General features: G+C 39.5%; 1 protein-coding gene across 1 annotated transcript in view; it reads left to right on the forward strand.

Moving 5' to 3' along the window:
- The first annotated feature begins 728 nt into the window (after positions 1–728).
- The window catches only part of ca16b (carbonic anhydrase XVI b), a 112,724-nt gene continuing 93,483 nt past the window's right edge, over positions 729–19,969 (forward strand). The window contains exon 1 of the mRNA XM_084349561.1: positions 729–1,519. Within this exon, the coding sequence (XP_084205687.1) occupies positions 1,435–1,519 (85 nt within the window). The 5' untranslated portion in view covers positions 729–1,434. The remainder of the gene's footprint in view (positions 1,520–19,969) is intronic.

A 19,969-nucleotide genomic window follows, 5' to 3' on the forward strand; every position in this document is an offset into this window, starting at 1 on the left:
AAATTTAATCAGATTCCTCAAATTAAATGTCCAGCTGGATAGTTCGGCAAGAACACCACTGACTACACATTTACCTAGGGGAGTGTCACCGGTGGATGCATAATTCTCCGATCAGTACACACTCATACATGATGATATTCCTGGTGATGATTACTGCTAAAGTATTCCATTCACAGTTCTGCCAGCAGGAGGCAAAGGGACTTCACTGTGTGGCCACAGGAGGGTCATTTTAATAATGGGGCCTGGGAGGAAGCAACAAAACAGTGAGATGACAGGATGGGCCTGTGGAATCAGTGGCTTTTTTTTTTTTTTTTTTTTTTAGCAGGGAGACTGTTTCCTCCTCTTTGAACAAGGCTTCAATCCCACTGTGGACTCTGAAATGGCCTCAGCTAAGATGCTTTTCTAACGGCGTTTTTCATCATTTGATGCAACACGTTTGATGCAACATTTAAAAAAAAAAAGAAAGCAAAACGAGGCAGCAGAATCCAAGTCTGGACGTCGTGACGCGACAGTCTGACATGAGCCACTGATTTCTGGAGTCTTCCTCATGATAGCACGGTGGACAGAAAGCAAGCCTCTGGGTCCGTTCCGAGTCATTTTGCATTCAGCAAATCCAAGAACCGCCTCCCCTCTCCTCCCCCTCCCCTCCCCTCCCCTCCGCTCCCCTCCGCTGCTCCCGCCCCGCGCTGGCTCCCTCTCACACGCAGCCTGTCCGGTAGGATGGGACCAGCAAGCCAGATATCCCTGCACGCCTGACCGCTAGTCTACTTCCTGGATGGAAGAATGGGACATTTTTTCCCCAGCGCCACTTTTCTCCGCGTTGCGCGCTGCCCTTCGTCACGCTGACGCCGCGGATAATCACTTAATAACCACCACGTGTAATCAATGATATTCGACCACTTTTCCTTGTAGTTGAAGACAGCGATCGATCGCCGATTGACCTCCCCTCCGCCACCACCTCCCCCTTCTTCCTCCTCTTCTTCCACACTTCGGGAATGTCGCTGTCGGGAAGCCCCGCTACAGGCACCGCGGAGTCACAGAGATTTCCAACTGTTTTCTCACAGCTGTGGCGTGCGCAGCGTTTTATTCCTCGGAGCTGAAAGCAGACCCCCACCCCCCTACCACCACCACCCCCAGCTCTGCTCGGACCGGAGGCGAGGAAATGTGTCTTTTTAAACGGCAGTGACTGTCTCGCCTGCACCGACCACCACCACCAGCAGCAGCAAGCAGCGGCAGCGGCGGCGGTACTTTGATGCTCTCCTGCCTTCGTGGCCGCCGTGCCAACTTCGCTCTCAGCTTCGGTCGTGTGTGTGCGATTTTCTAAAGAGGAGGAGAAACAAGAAGAAGAAGAAGAAGAAGGAGGAAAGAGAAAAAAAGACTGAGAAACTTTGTCACCCGTTGCCTTCTCGTTTAACTCTCGATGAGTGGTCTAACATGCGGAGAATACGGGGACCGAGTTGCTGGTGGATTTTATCCTTAATGTTTTTAACCTTGCCCAAACACAAAGACTGTCACCCCGGTGAGTACTGAACGCAACACGGGTTAGCTAAATGTGTAGCCCGCAACTCCACTGCGAGTGTCCACGGTGTTGAATTGGTGTTTTATAACCGAGGTGGGGGGGAAAGCGACTTTCTGCTGTCGGTTTTTGTTTTTGTTTTTTCTTCTGCACAGAGGCGACGTTTAGCCCGGGTTCGTCTAACGGTAACAGGGCCGAGCCGGGTTACGTTACCGCTCAGACGTTTAGCCTCCGTGATTTGTGTGCGTGTTATTGATTAGGCAGCGGGACTATGGCGCAAACTGCCGCCCCCCCTCCCTGCTTCAACATTAAGCTGGACATTTATTTAGTCCTGCAACTCTTGTTTGACCCTGACGATGTGTAACACTGTAGGCTGTTAACACACACACACATATAAACATACATGGTGTCTCAAAATCCATCAATCTCAGGAGATGTAGGCACCACTCATACGATCTGTACCGCTGGTTGACTTAGTATTCACTTTGCCTCCTGAATTACCAGGGTTGTTCGTTGGACGTGCAGTTTTGCTGTTGTGCTCAGAAGTTTTTATTACAGCCTATAGGTGTGTAGTCCAGGTTTATGAGGAGGTATAATCTGTGTTTGCTTGCTGTCATGTGTGTAGGTAGAAACGGGAATGAGGGCGATAGTTAGCGCTGTTGGTCCGTGGATGGTTGTGCCCGTATGAGAGGCGTTTAATGCCACCGGTGCACAAATCCCCGATAATCGGCCACCCCGCTACCAGCGACATTTGTGACCCATGGGATTCTGCCTCCGCTAGAGGTTTTTGAGGATTAAAGGAGATTGATGGGTTGATTTAGGTATTAACATGTGAAGTGTCGGTCAAGCGCAAGCCAGACTGAATAGGGGTCGATCGATTCGGCTTTTTAGAGGGCCGATACCGATTTATTGGACATGATGGGGACTGAAAACCGATATTCATTTGCAGCGAAGATGAAAATCTTTGTGTCAGAATTTCCAATCAAGCAGTGATGGAATGATCCTAAGTACAGTTTACTCAAGAACTGGGTTTAAGTTGCCATTTAAAATTTTCAGGTACTTTACTTGAGTATTTCCATTTGCTGCTACTTTACACGCCCTCTCCACTACATTTATTCGATATATTTGGTTACGTATTACTTTGCACATTCAGATCATTCAGTGTTGATAGGCTGTTAATAGTGACGTGTTACCAGGCATATATTGTTGTAGGTGGTATGTTGTATGAGAACCAATGTAGCACATTTTTTTATTTGTTTATTTTACTGGCAATATGACAGATAAATCACTGATACCACTAATGGAAAATGCTGAAAATTGGCCCCGATAATCGGACTAATGAATGTGTCATATGTGAGGGATCAGTGCAGAGATACAAGGCTCAAAATTAGCCCCAGCCCTAAATTAGCCAAATGCTGGTGACAAATGCAAAAAAGAAAAAAACAAAGCATTACAGGCAAGGGTAAAAATATGTTTTATTGACCTTGGGGTGAACCTTCCCCTCAACCCTAGAAATGACCTGTATATGTTATGTAGCGTTGGAGTCATTAGCTGGTCAAATTTAGCACTTTATTATGGACACGCTCCCAAACTGCTGCTGATGTATGAATGCCATGGTTTCTTTTTTGTCTAAATCATTGTCTTTTTTTATTGATGCGATTTTAACTTGTTTTAATTATTTATTGTTTTTAGTATAGCACTGCTAGAAGCTGGTGAGAAACGTTTTTTTCGTTTCAGCCTGTGTATGAACATACATTTGTAAGAAATGACAATAAAGTGTCTTGAAGTCTTGAAGTCTTGATATTTGGCTGGTTAAAGAAAAAGCCATATGGCCCATGGACACAAAAGTTAATTTTGCATTCTGTATAAGAATATTGTCCGACGTGTCAATATCAGACTTATTTACTTCTCACAAAAAAATCCGGCATCAGTCTGCCTCTAAAATATTAGAAAAATAGATGAAATTTCAATCAGGTTATAAAATATGGTGCCACACTGGTTTTGTGTCAAAGTCTCCTGATTTTGGTTAACGTAACTGGATGGAGTAGGGGTTAAGGTTGGGTCAAGGTTAAGCATCACCAATATGACAGGTTGAGAAAGGTTTGAGGTTGGATTCAGCTCTAGGTAGGTTGGTACAAAAAAACAATGGGGAAATACACTCTGGCACACTGTTGTGAAGAGTAAGGAAGTGACAAAAAGCAGGATACCGTATGTACAATAGCCTTAAGAAGGTCTAATGGCAATTAGTTTAGAGGATAAAGGGTAATGGAGAACAGGTGACTTTTTAACAAGAACTCAGAATAACGAAGTGCCTCTGTTACTGTATAGTCCAATAGTTCTCATATATTGTTTAGAAACGGCCAGCTTTTTCAGTCTTTCAGGATCTTGCATCCATCCCAGGATGTATTCTTTGATGTTGACCAGATTTTTGTGTGGTATTCTGTTGAATCAATAAAATTTTCCCAGCAACTCCAAAGGTCCAATTTTTATTGTTTTGATATACAGCCAAACCAGTACTTTGAAGTTTTTCTACCTTGAAAATTCGTATTACTTGTCAGACAACGTACACGCTTAAAGATAAATCTGTGATTAATTAATATTGGCAGATAATAATGAAAGAATAATAAACAGTAGTTACATCAATGTCGTCTAATCAGCTATATGTTTAATTATGTTATGTGAGATTGTGGTGTAACAGTTATAGTTTGTGAGCATCCCAAGTATGTTTTACGTTTTCACTCTGTGGCACCAGTCATCCCCCATAGTGAAGCAGCAGTGATGTAACACAGGAGAATGGTTCCTCTCTGAGTCACCCCCCTTCTGCCCCAAAAATCCCCCACTTCCATGCTCCACGTCCTTAGTTTTGCAGCTTTATTGACTAGTAGCCTTCCAAGCCCCTAACACAGCAGAGTTTTCTCACATGGCATGTCTCACCAGACCTCTGACACGCAGCGGAAAGGCAATACACTCTGACTGGTAGACCAGCAAGAAAGTGGTGAAGGACAAATCCAATTTAACTGCTTGTACACTGTCACGTAACTGTATTAATCTACCGTTTTTTTCGGCATCATAGACAGCATAACTTAACGGGTGCTTCAATTAATGTGAATATAAAAGATTTCAAAGGGAGGAGGATTATTTTCGGTCTGCAATCTATGCATACCAGATAAAAAGGCATAGCTGTCGATAAAATTGGTCTTATTTTCATGATAATTTAATATTTTGAAAAGCTTGCATGTTTTTTTCTCACTTGCGTAGATGTCTTTTCTGATGTTTTTCCTCAAAGTGGCACTCCCTACAATATATGGAGATAAAAAATTCTGTAAGAAGAATATCAGGAGTTGTGTTGAAAGCTGTAGTTTAGACAAATGTTTGCTTTAAACTTGTGTGGTTGGAACTGCAACTCTGAGGCGCCGTTTGAAGCATAGCTTGTCATTAATAATAGAAATTCTCCTGATTGCATCACTTAAGTAATGAGGAAAAAATTGCACGTTGTGTGAATAGAGCTCTGGAAAAGAATAAAGGCATAAAATATTGTGATTCAGCTGGGGAATAATTGGTAGCACTGGCAATAGGACGTCAATGATTTTGGGAAACTTGAAGAAAATTACTTTTTGACAAACATAATGGCCATTTTCGCTTGTGTGTGTTGTCCTTTTCAAATAACACCATCACTGTCCACTGCAACTAGAATATGAGTGTGCAAACATGTCATTAATGTTATTAATGAGGTCCTGATGTACTGCTGTGCCAGCAGGATGCCATCTGTCCGGACATCACTGATGTTGGCAACAGCATCATTATCATCAAGGGCCTCCTCTACCTTCTTGGGATAATTGGTTGAACATGCACACAGTACTGACAGAACATCTCAAAACTAACTTTCCCCAGGTTTTAAAAATAGCATCAGTAACATATGCTCGGTCTCGATCATGGTTGGGCTCGGCACACTGTTATCTGTTGTCTCTCCACCAGCTGCCTGTGCCACCCACTAAATGGTCCGAAGGGGAAACATTGCAACTGTAATCACTTTTCACTCGTGCAGATAATTCGCTGTTTATCCTTTTTGCTGGTGATGCTCATCCTTTTGCTTATTGCTTTCAAATCTAATGACTGGCTTATCTATTCGTCTAATTACACTGGATAAACTTTAAAACAACAATGCAATTTTGTTATCGATAAAACAGTTTGAGCTGCGATGACTGTAGGCTGGTTTATGAGAACAGTTATTACTTAGTGTGTTGTTCATATTGCATTATGGTGGTTAAGCTGTGACCACTGTTGCTGTTTGGGAAAAGCACCCCAGCATGGGTTCTTCACACTGATCTGCTGTGTATATAATCTCTGAAAATAGGCTGTGAAATTGGCTACCTTGTTTTATTCTTTCACAGTTTCCTGCGAGACTACATTGAGGTAGTTTTCTGGATGAAAAGTAAAAAAAAAGACTATGTTAAATACAATTATCTTAAATGCAGGACAGTTACAGTGCGCTTAATGTTAACAGAAACAGATTTTTATTTTAAGACAGAGTGCAGTTTAGAAAAATCGACAACTCTCACAAACACTTGAAAAATCATTTAAGTTTTGATATTATTTCTTGAAGTAGTGTGTGGATTATTTTTTCTTTTGGTTTACTATAACTGAATGTCTTTACTGATGGGAAATGCTGTTTGAGAAAATGTATAATTTCCTTGGTGCAGCCAAGGCAAATGTAAATAAACAGTTTACAGAGTGACTTTCTGAATTCACGATGCATCTAGTCACTTTTCAAAATGCATTTTATGTCTGATTTTTGGCCCTGAAGCCATTCATGTGAAAATGTGTGGTCATGTGTTGAGCTTTTTAACAAGGGCATACTTGTTCTGGTTTTCCGCACTAGATGTAAATAGCTGTGTGCTCTGACACTCAAGAGTCATCATCAGCCCTCAGATATCGATTTAAGGGATAGTGTATATTTTCATAATATGAAATAATGCTGGAAATGATGAAAGTGCACTGTTTTGGCAGCTACTGCATAAGAAATCAAAGTTATGAAAGAAAAGTGTCTGCCGGAGGATATGAATCAAACTCAGTTTGGATTTCAGCTACTATCAAACTAGACAACTTCACATATCACAAAAATGTTTTTTAGTGTATTGTCTTGTTTCTCTGTCTTTAGAGTAATAATATCACCTCCTCTTCTTCTGAATAGCAATATGGGTCAGTAGTGTTAATACCCAAACGGCATTATGAAAATCAAATGACCAGATACAGATTTTAAATATGTTTTAATAATATGTCTTAAGGTGTTTAAGAAATGAACAGAACTTGAAGGCAGCTCCAAAACTATAAGGGGCAGCATAACCGCCAATTGCTGTAGCAATCTTTTGGCTTGAGTGACTAGCTGGCGTTAGCAAATAGATCAGTTAGCCGTGGAGCTAAGTGGCCCTATTAGCTGAGTGGAGTCAGTCTGGACAGCGACCTCAGGCTCAGCCACCAAGTGAACACGGCTGGATAACAGAACGAGACCAAACATAGCCTCCAGAGACCAACTGGCTGCCAGTTTGAAGACATTTCAGCATCTCCGATCAGTACTATGACTGGGCGTCAGAAGACATGGCAGGTAGGGACAGTAGAGGCAGACCAAAAAAAAAAAAAAAGGATTGATATACTCAAACAGTATGAATATAATCTTCCATCTTCCACCTACATCCCGTTTCTCCCTGCTCTTCAGCTGTATTAAATTACAAGAGAATCAATACCAATTATTTTGCTTTTTGTTAAAGCTATAATCATCAGCCAAACAGATAAATGACAAGGTTGACCCCTCATGTCCACTGAATGTGGCTGCATTGATTTGCAGTTGTGCCACAGCTCTGTCACATCTCAGTCCTGACTTAAATGGCATTTCAGAGGTGGTGTGTCTTAAAGCATTTTTTTCTTCAGAAACCATGCTCACTGGCATGTTTTGTTTCACAAACTTTTCAAATACATGGTAGCAGCTCATCCATGATTGATGTGATAACATACTTCCTTTATTTCCTGGACTACAGCATGCTGTCTTACTTTATTTTTTTGTCTTTATATCCTGAGTTGTGTATAGTAGCATAAAGAAAACAATATCAGGTCTTGTTCTGCTTTACAGCTATGGGAGTGATAAAAAAGACAGGCTAGTTTTGCTGTGTGTTGGGCTGCAACTAACAATTATTTTCATTTTGATTAATCTGTCAATTGATTAGTTGTTTGGTTTATGAAATGGTGAAAAATCTCATTCGATATTTCCCAAAGCCCACAATGATATCCTCATATGTCTTATTTTGTCCACAACCCAAATATATTCAGTTTACTGTCATATAAGAGTAAAGAAACCAGAAAATAATCACATTTAAGAAGCTGAAATCAGAGAATTTTGACTTTTTCTTAAAAAATGGCTCAAACTGTTTAATTAATTATCAAATTAGTTGCTGTTTAATTTAATCCTAACTACTAATTGATTAACTGTTGCAGCTCTGTGCATCCACTCAATAACAAACAGTTAATAAATCCTCAATAGACTTTAGATGTCATTGAGATGTACCGTTCACACATCTGGTGAACGTTGGCAGCAGCCAGTGTCCAGAAGCCGCAACTGAACCGAAACAACCCGTGGACATTACGGGTGAGGACGTCCAGTCTGGAGATGAGGGCATTAATATCCAAGTGTCACGTTTCAGTTATGAGCTCAACATTATGAGAACAGTGCTTTATTTCATAAGATAATTATAGTAATTTGACATTAATTGTGATTAAACTGTTTATTTGTGTAACTTATGTTAATCAAGGCAATCAGTCATCACTTCATTACTCGGTGTGTATGGTTGAGTTCACTCGGTCTTTGAGCCAAGATACTCCAAGCTGGTCACAGAAGCATTTTAATCATTTAGAATGACACACAGCCACTTCACTCCAAATCATTTCATCTGTCCTAGCAACATCCAACCCAAATCACGCACACAACACACACGCACACACAAACTGGATTCAACCAGGCTAGTTGAAACAAGGGAGGAAAAATGCTGTTGGGGAAAAGAGTGCACTTATTTCCTGTGCTTCATGACAATAGTGATTAATGTCCAGGCAATAAGGCACTGTCACTGAAGGACATATACTGCTGCACTCAAGGACTTGGCCATATCAATAAATGTCCTGTGTCCTTCAGTCGCAACGTCCTCTTTCCCCTTAAACAATCTCGCCACGATGTGATACTGTGTCAGCTGTACTTACAGCTGAACTGTCAGTCAACACAGTCCTGAGGAGGGTGGAGACAATGGAACCTTCAGGCTCCTTCTTCCTGCATTGTGTTATTGTGGGTCAACAGAGCATGTGTTTGCTTTGTGCTCATTGTTTTTTCGGTGGGCTACATTCAAGATTGTCTTTTTCCGAGGCGAGGAAAAAACAAATTCAAAAGTAGGCTATCCCATCCACGAGGCTCATTTACCCTGTCGTGAATTATGACGACAATCACTGAAGATATAGGATTATAGGCTGTGCATGTTTTATCAAGCTCAAGGTGCTGCGCAGAATGCAAAATAAGCTTGTTGAAAAAGAGTCCGGTTGCATGTGATGAATTGAATTTTAACATTTACATAAATTATATTCTTGTTATTTTGAGGAGCTGTAGAAAATGCCTGAGCTCCAGCATATGTAAGTGATATTGTTATTCTGTTACTATGCATTTAGGTCACTTTTAGTTCAGAATGCAGTCACCACAGTCTTTAAAAAATTTAGTCATTACCCAGCCCATCATCTACAGTGGTGTACACTGTGAATAATAGTTCTCACTGTCAGGACAGACAACTGTTTTGTTCCAATGGAACAGCTACAGAATGCTTAAATGAAACTGAAACGATGCCAGGCAAACCTGACAGTCCTCAGATCTTTGGCATTGACTGGTTGTTTTTGCACACATTTTCCCAAAAAACACACACAAAAAAAACAAACACCCAAGGGTATTGTGTTATGCAACTGGGAGCTTTAACAGCATTGTTCCTTGTCAGTGGGCTGCTTTCAAACGTATTGATTATTCAGATTTGTGAAGAAGATTTATTTTGACATAATTCGCTCTGGTTTTAATATGACTTTGTCGTGTTATCTGACAGACATTGGATTTTTTGAGGGCGATATCAATATTTGACCTAAATATATCCACACGAGATGATCTCATGCAAAGATTCGTACTGACTGGGGGCATTTTACAGTTTACAAAAAATACACTTGTACAAAGCCAAGCTGCTATTACATAGTGAGCTCTCGCATAACTGCAAACATGTCTGTCTGAATTTCCATTCTCCAATTTCTTTGTTCCATAAGCTGACATATGTGCCAGCACTGATACATCTGTGATATGCTATTATCAGGCTTTAATGGGCGTCCACACCAAGACCAATAACAATTCCAATAACTATAAAGATATTGTTTTATAACTCATTCTAACTGCAGTAGATGGTGGAGTCCTACTGCACAACTATAATGCCAACGAAAGCGGCGAACAATATTGTTGGGATCACTTTCAGAGCGAGTTGTTGAATGATAGAAACACTGACAGCCAATCAAAATTACAGGGCTATCAATTTTTCTCCAAGATAATGTTGTAGGAGTGCTTGAAACATTGGTGCCCAACTGTGGCCTACCTCCTTTGTATAAGCTAATAGATGGCATTTAGAAAAAAAATGTTTTAGATGGTCTACTATAATGACTCTTGGTTATTTAAACAACTTATTAAATGCTTATTTAACATACAGTATATTAGGCTGCAAATTACACATAAAAAAACAACAAACAATACAACTTTAGTGCTGATGGGGTCTCTGTAGTTTGTTTTGTTTTTACTAGCCAGGATAACTGGAAAGCATAGGAAAGTATGAATTCAATTCAAAAGACATCAACTCTCGTAACAGAGTGTTGGATTACCTTACATCCTCTCATCTTTGAAGACGTTCATAAAAACAAATCCCTGTATTTTTCACGTTTCTCCATGCAACATACATCAGTAACAGGTAATCAATTTACATACAGCTCAAGCATGCAGTACATGATTGACACGACTGTTAACAGAACTTTATCTTTCATCAGTCTGATGCTCACATCGTTATCATCATTATAGTTAGCTTTATAGTTTTCGTTCTTGGTGTGGATTGCCCTTTAGTCTTAAAATATAAATTGGTATGAATGGAATAAATACAGAAAATATAGCAAATTCACCAACAATAGAAGACGGTTGCTGTGCTTTGAAATGCATAACTGTCCTCTTTTCATATACCATCCTGACCAAAAACATCAATGCTGTCAGTTATTATTCAAAATATCAGTATTCTTTATTTTTGTCAGTGTCCGTTTACGTCTGTCTGTCAGGAGAGTTGAATGCACATCAGATAAAAGTTTTTATAAGGAGCAGTGCGATTTGAGCAGTCTACTTTAAAATAGTTATTCTTGAGTAAGCTGCCATTCTAATCAAAAGTGTCAGCACTATAATTTCCAGTTTGGCTGTTTTCGATGGCTTACAGAACCAATTTAGCTCCCTTTTCAGATTAGACTGCTGTATAATCAACCTCTACCTTTTAAAAGTTTTGACTGGAGGAAGTCTGAAAAGGTCTTTTCGCTAAAGGGGAAGAAAACAGCTGTCGCTACCGTTAGTCTAACACCCAAAAGATTTCTTAAAATGTTGCTGTCTTTCCAAATGGGTGTGAGACTTGGGGATAATTAAGAAGCTTCCAGTCAAATTAGAAAGACATGCACATAGTAGTAAGTAAGGTTGTTGAAGGTTGTCTGGAATGTGTATTATTGGGGAAATGTGATAAGCAGGTTGCTTTGACGCATCTTATCATAGTTTGATGATGCATTGTTTATTTTGGGATATACACTTAAAAATACGACAGCCTAGAGTTGTACAGTTAATAGTAAATATCAGACTTGCTAACAGCAGATCATTCATCATGAAAAGATGACATAAGTGGTAAATAAAGATTAGTCGTAATCAAGTATAATTTGACAGGCTGTGAGTTTAACACTGACTTGATATCCACTTTTCCACTCCAGTGCTAAGCCCATTTCATTAATTCCTTGTCGAATGTGTTTTTTTCCCCTCCCTAAGTTAACACCCTGAGAGATCAGTCCTCAGGCTCTTTCCTTTGGGTTTAGAATGAGATTGATGTTCTGTTTGTTTCACTTCCACTGTCTCTCAGGGAGCATTCAAGAAAAAGCTCTGAAACAACAGTGGAAATGGGGGGTCACTGCTATTTAACTAAAAAGACTGCAAAGCATTTCAGGTGGTGTTTGGCCTTTTTCAGGTGCTTAATATATTGTATCTGAAAGCCTGCTGTTGGATGTTTGCAAGGAAGCTGTGGTATTGAAAAAAATGACAGAGGCAGCTTGGTGTTAGTTAATTTTGGAGAATTCCAAGGGAGAAGATGTGCTGAGTTGGATAGTTTTTTTGGAGGCTGAACAGGAGTTTGGAGACTACCCTATCGATCCTGTTGACACGCTCCCCTTTGGGGAATGCAAATGTTTCGGTTCTTCAACACAAACATTCAAAACCTCCTGGTTGTGGAACCCTAATTAACAAGGGATTTGAATACCACGGCCTTTTCCTCGAGACATTTTCATATTTCAGGAAGACGTTGTTTTACCCTTCCTCAAAACAGACAACTCTCGTGTTTATCAGACGGTGAAAAGAACAGTCAACAGTTGAATTTGTCGAACGATTTAAGAACAAAAAAAAACCTTCCAGTTGATTCGGGTAATTTTAAGCCCTGCTGCCGTACAGATTCGTGCTTATCTGTCTGGTGTGAGCTGAAGGTGTGACAGCTGCTGTGTGTTATTGTCGCTGCTAATCTAACCCTCACAACACAAGTGTTTACCACAGCAGAGGAGACCCATCCCCAGGTAACCAGAAATCACTCAGGGATTCCAGAGATCATCTGTCCCCACACTTAGCAGCCGGCGTGAGGCGGGTGGGAGCTAGCAGCCACTCAGCAGCCTCACAGTTCTCAAGACAATCATCTGTGTTGCTGTAATGTTCAGAATTAAATGCTTTGAATGGGCTTAATGGTGCTAGTGACATTACAGAGTGCCATCTTGATAAAATGGAAGTTGTTGCTTTGAGATGAAAAAACACAGTTCATCTTGTGTTCAAGCCTATGAATATTATAATTGCCACGTCAATGGAGAGATGCAAGTATTTTATTTTTGATAAAGAGGATTCAGAGGGCAGCGATGAGGACATTCAGCTGAGCATTGGCAGGATTCACCACTTCACTCTGAACCATTATTCCTATTATGTTTAAAGATGACTGGTTGTATAACTGATTTGTGTAGTTTTTTTTTAAACCAAAAAAGCACATCCTGCTTGCAGCTTCTCAAATGTCAGGATTTGGTATTTGTTCTTTGTCTTTAGGGCTGCAACTAACAGTTATTTTCATTGTCGATTTATTTGCCAATTATTTATTATTAATTGTTAAATCTATCGAAAAGAAGAAATCCAAAGACTCTTCATTTACTAGGGTAAATTAGAAAGAAAATCCTTGCATCAAAGATGCTGAAACCAGCAAACAGTTGACATTTCTGATTGCAAAATGACTGAAACAATTGATAGATGAATAAGTTGGCAATTAAAGATGCAATATCTAAGAATTGGCCACCTATTAAACCCCCAACGAATAGGGGCAGTATATCACCAGAGTAGTAACCTGCTGCTAACGGTATTCTTATATTTTACATAGCGAGTCATCAGCTAATTAAAAAAAAAATATTTGCAGATGACTCTAGAATGAAAATCATTAGTTGCAGCCCTGGACGTGGTTATAGGAAACTCTTGTCCTATTTTTAAAGGTCAGGATTTACAGGCTTATTCCATCGTGTCTATCATTTGAACAGTGTCATGATAGCCTCACAATTACTCTATTATGATCAGTCAACTCAGTTAACCTGTAGTCAGGTCAGATCCCATGAACTGTAGTATGAAAAGAAAAAGGCACTTCACTCCTGACTGAAACCATGTAGGATTGGACCCGTCTCTGTAAGTGTGTTAATGTTGGCTTTGTGTTTGATTATCTGTCTCATTTCACCAAAGTAGAAGTAATGTAGGTCAAGAGATTACCTCAGGTAATTAGCACTATATTCCTTACTGTTATTGCTAATGGTAAAGCAATCTAGGCATATGCTGAAAATGTCCTTCTGATTTCAAGTAATTTGAGGGGGCAGAACGACTATCTCTCTAATCTTTGTAATATCTGATAAAACAACTCCTGTTACTAATATTCTTTTTATACCGTGGGTTTAAATGTGAGTTCTTCTGCAATAAAGAAGACAGCTCTGGAATCTTACAGGCAGCTGAATATGTTTTGAATGCAGTGGTTTTAAAAATAAAGGAATGCCTTGCTTTAGAGCCCTAGACTGTAGAAACCCATGGCCATAGCATTTGTGTGTTGGTTTCTTAAGGAATAGTTGAAGACCTTGGTTTGGGGTCGGCAGAAAAGATAAAGAATTTCATTTGTTACAATTTGAAGTTTTTCGAATCAGTCCTGAGTTAACCCTCTTCCCAAGCAAATAAATAAAGGGTCTTAGAAAAAGAAAATAAACCCAACATCTTTCTTCTTTTGGAGTGACCTTTGAGCGGTGATGCCGGAACTCATTGAGTCAGTTGAGCATGCACATAAATTAAATTATCTTATAGGTCTGTCATGTAAAAAAAAAAAAGTTCACTTCCGGCCAATGCCAAGGTTATAAGGCTTATAAAGCACTTGAAGCCGTTTCTCAACAATGTGATGCGAAAATGCAGTGTAGACTATATTCCATCTAGGGGTGGGCGATATATATCGTTTACGATAATATCGTCATTGTTGTTTTGACATGTGCACATTTCCATTATCGAGTATTTCAATTACTTCGCCAAAAATATTGAAACGCACGCGGAAACTCCTCACATCCACTTAATACACGGTGCAGCAACGCTCTCTACAGCATGGCAGGATTCCCCCCACCCCTCGACCTCTTGCCTTCGACCTCTGAACCCCGGGACGTCTCAAAACAACAACAACAACAACAATGGCAGACTACATGCTTGTGTTCGTGTTTCTTGCAACTTACTCGCCTTGTAGTCGAGTGTGAGTCGCAGCAGACAAATCCACACAAATGTTTCTGGTTTCCTTGCACTAGCCATTTTAGTCTTCTTCTTGTTGTGTTCGGTTTCTCCGTCTACTGTCTGTTTTGTTTACAGCGTGCAAGCTTTTTGCGCATGCTCCGTATCTTCTTCTCCGTTTTTGGTGAATTTCAAGCGCCACCTATAGGCCTGGAATACGAACTACAGCGTTTTCAGTCGTTTTCAGTGGATCGGGCTGGACGCAAATATTCTTGAATTTTAAAGGATATCGACTGATTATCGTCATCGCCGAAATCCCCCAAAATATCGAGATATTATTTTTTGCCCATATCGCCCACCCCTAATTCCATCTTAGATTTTGATGTTGCCATTTCCCGGTGTTAAAGGCTGCATTGCAGTAAAATGATGAAATTTTCTGAACATACCAGACTTTTGTACTTGTTTTAACACTTGTCAATACCAATCTACTCATTATATCTACATTACTAAACATTACTAGTTACCAGTGCCAGTAGTCTTCCCTGCAATATATACGCAACATTGATATCAAGGTAAGAATTGTTGTAACATCTGATTTTCGCCACCCAGTCTAAGCATTTGCGAAGTGCTTTTAAAGGGATTTCAAAGTATTGAGATGTACGTTGTGCATTGCAATGCCTCCTTAAATATAAAAATATTATTATAAGGCCACATCACCCATCCAAACTTCCAAAGACATCCATACGAACAACGCATCATCACATTTGAATAGCATGGAATCAGATGCAATTTTGCTTGTTAAGCGACTTAAACACTTAATTTTTCCTGTTACATGTGGTACAAATACAGTGATGTATTTTCCAGCATGCATCGGGCCATAAGAAAACTGCAGCTAATTGCACTCGCAGGTTGCACTCAGCTGTGTTGTTGCTGCTTGATTAGAATCATTACCTTGAGTCGCAGCCAACCACTGCTCAATTGAATGCTGTTTTTTCAAGCTTTGTTTGCTCCTGCTCCTTGTGTGTATTAGATCTCGTGTTTATTAGCCCTGGATTTGTTTTGCCTCACATTTGACTACATGTAGGTGAAGAAATCAGTGCGCAAGGTGGCTTCATTAAGTTTTGATGTGAAATTGTGCGGGCGTCTATTGATGGAGTTTGCTGTTTATCAGCCACAAGTCAGTATGTATCTAAGCAAGGCCAAACGAGTGAGTGTGGAGGAGCTGTGGTCGGAGCAGATGTCCTCATTTGTCATGAGTTATATGTTGGCATAGATGATGGGTACTGTAATGGTCTTGTAATCCCTTTAGGCTAATTAGCAGCCATTTTACTGTGACATGCCAATAGATTTCTTGCATCACATTACCTCTAAAGTTAATCAGCGGGAGCATGGTCTTGGACTGCAGCGATGAAACTCTGTACCTATGCATCATTTTAAGTGTTACATCTCTTTCCCTCTGAGCTACTTTATATTCAGATTTAAACAGTACAAAGCCTGGATTTTTAACACCTTTTGAGGGAAAAAAATCTGAGACCCCAAAACCTAGCTTTTATTGGTAATAATAAGGTTTTTTTTTCTTTTAACTCATCTTCGAAAATGTTTTATCATATTCCCTTCAGAGCAAAATTAATCAGTTTGAGCAGTCGGATACAAATGCTGTGATTCTAGTTAAAAAAAAAACTAACAGTGGGGATGAGTGGAACGGCAGGAGACTGACAGTATCTTGGTGTGAGAGAAATTATTTCATTTCCTTGAACTTTTGGGGCAATGTAATGACATTAAAAACTGGCAGTAGGTAATGAATTCATCATGAATACTAAGAATACTTACAGCTTCAGTGTGATTGTCCTCCACAAGAAAAATATCAATTTACTGTGCATTTAACTTTAATTACAAAGTAAAGGTTAGAAACAATCTGTAATTTGAGACTTCTCCAAGGGAAGCATGGAATCAGCATGCAGTAAACACACCGCTGATATCCGATTCATGCTGTAGCAGTCACATGAAACAATGTCAGTTTTTCATTTATTGTTATTATAAGAAACTCAGGTGATATTGTTTATTTTTTTTACCTGTTGTGTAAAATATAAGTTTAATCGTCTAGCAGATCTGTTCAGTGTTATACTCTCTTATTACTTGAACAAAATGATATTTACATGTTGATTCTTGTTAAGTTCTTGAGAAATATAAGAGTCAACTGTATGGACACTAGTGAGGCTGCTTAAGAGGCTGTTACAGAGGTATCAAGTGCATAGCTCTCCACGGTTTTATTTATCGTTTCTAAATTCAGCCTTCAAGTATTGATTAGAGTCCAACATCAAAAAGCATTTAAAGAGGAAGGGAGGAGGGCTGAGTGTTTGTATGGCCCCGGGCAGGCATGAGGAGCTTGTTTGGGAGTGATGCATACTAAGTCCTACTGGTAGCAGTGGTATTATTTATGGATAACACTGAGTCATTTGGCCAGTGAGCTGCGGGTTAGGTATTTTTCATCAACCCCAGGCAGATGTTTTCCACAAAATCACATTTCCAAAGATATTTGACTCCACATTTTTATTTATTTATTTTTTTGAGTTTGCAGCTTTATTATAGTGGTATTTTACAGCTGCCATTTTGTGGATGTTTTTCTCTAAATCACCGTACTGAAGGTGCGACAATATTCATTTTCAGGCTGTTTGTCCCGAACTGCGATCAAAGCACTGGCCCGGTGGAATCAGTGTCACGCTCTACCTGTTGAGTTAGATGCACCCATTTACATTACCAGTAATCTACCATCACTATTCATGAACACCAGTAATGTGCGAGGAGTGTAATGTATCCACCAGAGGCAGTGAAATTTATTTCAGAATCAATAACTAGACAATTCATGCGTGGCTGCACACCGTGTCCTGAGGAATGACCTCATAAGCTCTTGGCACTTAGGCGATCCAATTGCCACATATTGAAAATTGAAAACCTCACTTTACACAGTAAATTTTACTGACACTGTCAGAGCTCTTGTGTACAGTCCTGCCACTATGTGTGGAGACACGTTTGACACAGGATTGTTTATTGTAGTCTGTGAAGGGAACAAGCTATAGCTGGTGTGGTAAAGAGTTCACTCGCCCTGAATTTGTTTAATCTTGTTAATGGTTTTCATCAGAGCCCCTGATGCACTCAATCAGTGAGCGCGCCAGCTATTTAATGCACTTAATTCACTGTACCAGCATTACCTTAGAAGCACACTCGATAGCAGATTGACGCAATTTAGATTTACTGTATAATTTCATCATTTCTGAGGAGTAGGGTTGCAACAGTATACTGTGTTATGACAATTGACTTTTAACATACCATGTACATCTGCTAATCTATGCTATTGAATTCTACTGTATTAGTAGAATACCCATCTGTATTATATAATAGTAGGAAAAGGAGAAATTAAGATTTTATCGCAGTTCAGGATAAAACACTCAGGATTGTGCTTAATTTCCATCATTGTGATAATCATGAATATTCTTAAATCAGTGACCCTAAAAAGCTCAAGAACATACAGTCCTATGGTGGTTTCCTATGGTTTGTCTGGAAAAAATATATTTTCCAATATTTTTCTTGTTTTTACTGATGCCCGGAAAAATTACGTCAAACCAGCAGCTAACATGTCATTACTGGCCTTGGTAGAACTGCATTATTATTTCCAAGCTCTGGTAAACACGCGTCGTGCCGTCTTTTCCACACAAGGTCAAAATAAGCTCGTGCCTCTTTATGTTTCTGTACATTTGAACAACAGATCATCAAATACTCGAATAACCATCGAATAGTTCCCGGTGACTATTGAATAGCCTCTTTGCTTGAAATAACCACCCCTAGTTTTGGCCAGGATAATCATGGCGTGACATTTTCATATCATTCCATGCCTAATACCAAGTTTCATGACTGTCAGTACATAATATTTTGTATGCCTTAAAATATTAATATATTTAGGCTTTATCGTGATCCACAACATATATCTTGATATTTACAAATCTCCCACAAGCACTTCATAGATGCCAGAACTGGGCGACAAAATCAACTACAACTATATCTTTGACTGACAGAGGTATTATCAATACTGCGACTGTATTGTAGGATTGACTGAATAGACTCAAAATATTAACACAATGAGATTTTTAATAAATAATCACCAGTAATGTGGATATAATGACTAAGTGGATAAAGGCAATAATTAGAACAAGCAGAACAGTCTGGTAATTTCAAAAAATTACATCACATTATTGTAACACAGTCTTTAGAACTGCAACAAGACAACACTGTTGCCATATCGTGATAGAATTAGATCCAGAATCTAAGATGATATATAGTGAAATATCACAGCATCAATATAAAATGAATATGTTGCCCAGACTTCTTCTGTAGGTTCAGCCTGTATGTGAGAGGCTATGTTTATCATTGACTTCTCCACAGGAAGTCATGCCGTTTTAATTCATAAAAGAGTCAGTTTTGGTCAGACAATAGAACAATAGCTCTTTACTGGCTTCTTATGAATACAGAATAAATGCCAGGATGTGTATTTTTTTCCCCTTTTCTTTATTCTTTCTATTCAAGGAAGACTGAACACACTGGAGACTTTCATCTAGACCTTTTCGCCCACATCCTCTATCAAAGTCTGACATTTGATGTACTGCGTTTCTCACTTATTCCTCGTAGTAAAAGGTTGAAGAACGGTGTAACACATGGTGCATTGCACTGCTCAGGCCTCATCACCTCCCCTGACTTCTGTAATATTAGAGCACACATAATACAAATCTTCACAGAATGCCTTTTTGTGTAAGAGGCAGAAAAACTGCAGGGGTGTCTGCAGTAAGGGTGTGTTGAGAGTTGGTGACACATTTGGATTTGATTATAATGAGATGGCCGTATCCACTTTTCAGCAGATAAGTTTTGAGGAAAAAGACTGCAGAGCAAGAGTTGCATAATGAGAATGTTGAGTGTGCCTCCTTTGCCCTTCCTCCTATTCTGCGCGCTTTGTATCTCAAGTTCCCTAATGAAACACAAACAAAAATGTTTTCTGTTTGGAAGGGAGGTCCAAGGCCGGATCGCACAATGCCTACAAGTGTGTGTGTGCGTATCTGTTTGGCAGAGTTTTGAACTTATTTAAAAGTTTGAGTTTCTGTCACTTCACTTATTCTGCTTGTCTCTATAGCTCACTGTAAAGTTGTATTTTAGGCTAGACTAAAACATCGCAGTGGTGTTGAATGTGCAGTAGCACATCCTGTCAATTAACATGATGAGCACAAAGCCAGAAGGATCTTGACATGCTCAGACATGCTCATACATGCAGAAATGCCTCAAAAGGGAATTCAATTTTTATTTATTTTTTATTTTAG

The sequence above is a fragment of the Pagrus pagrus genome, assembly GCF_965226575.1.
Source record: "Pagrus pagrus genome assembly, chromosome: 3".
NCBI lineage: Eukaryota > Metazoa > Chordata > Actinopteri > Spariformes > Sparidae > Pagrus > Pagrus pagrus.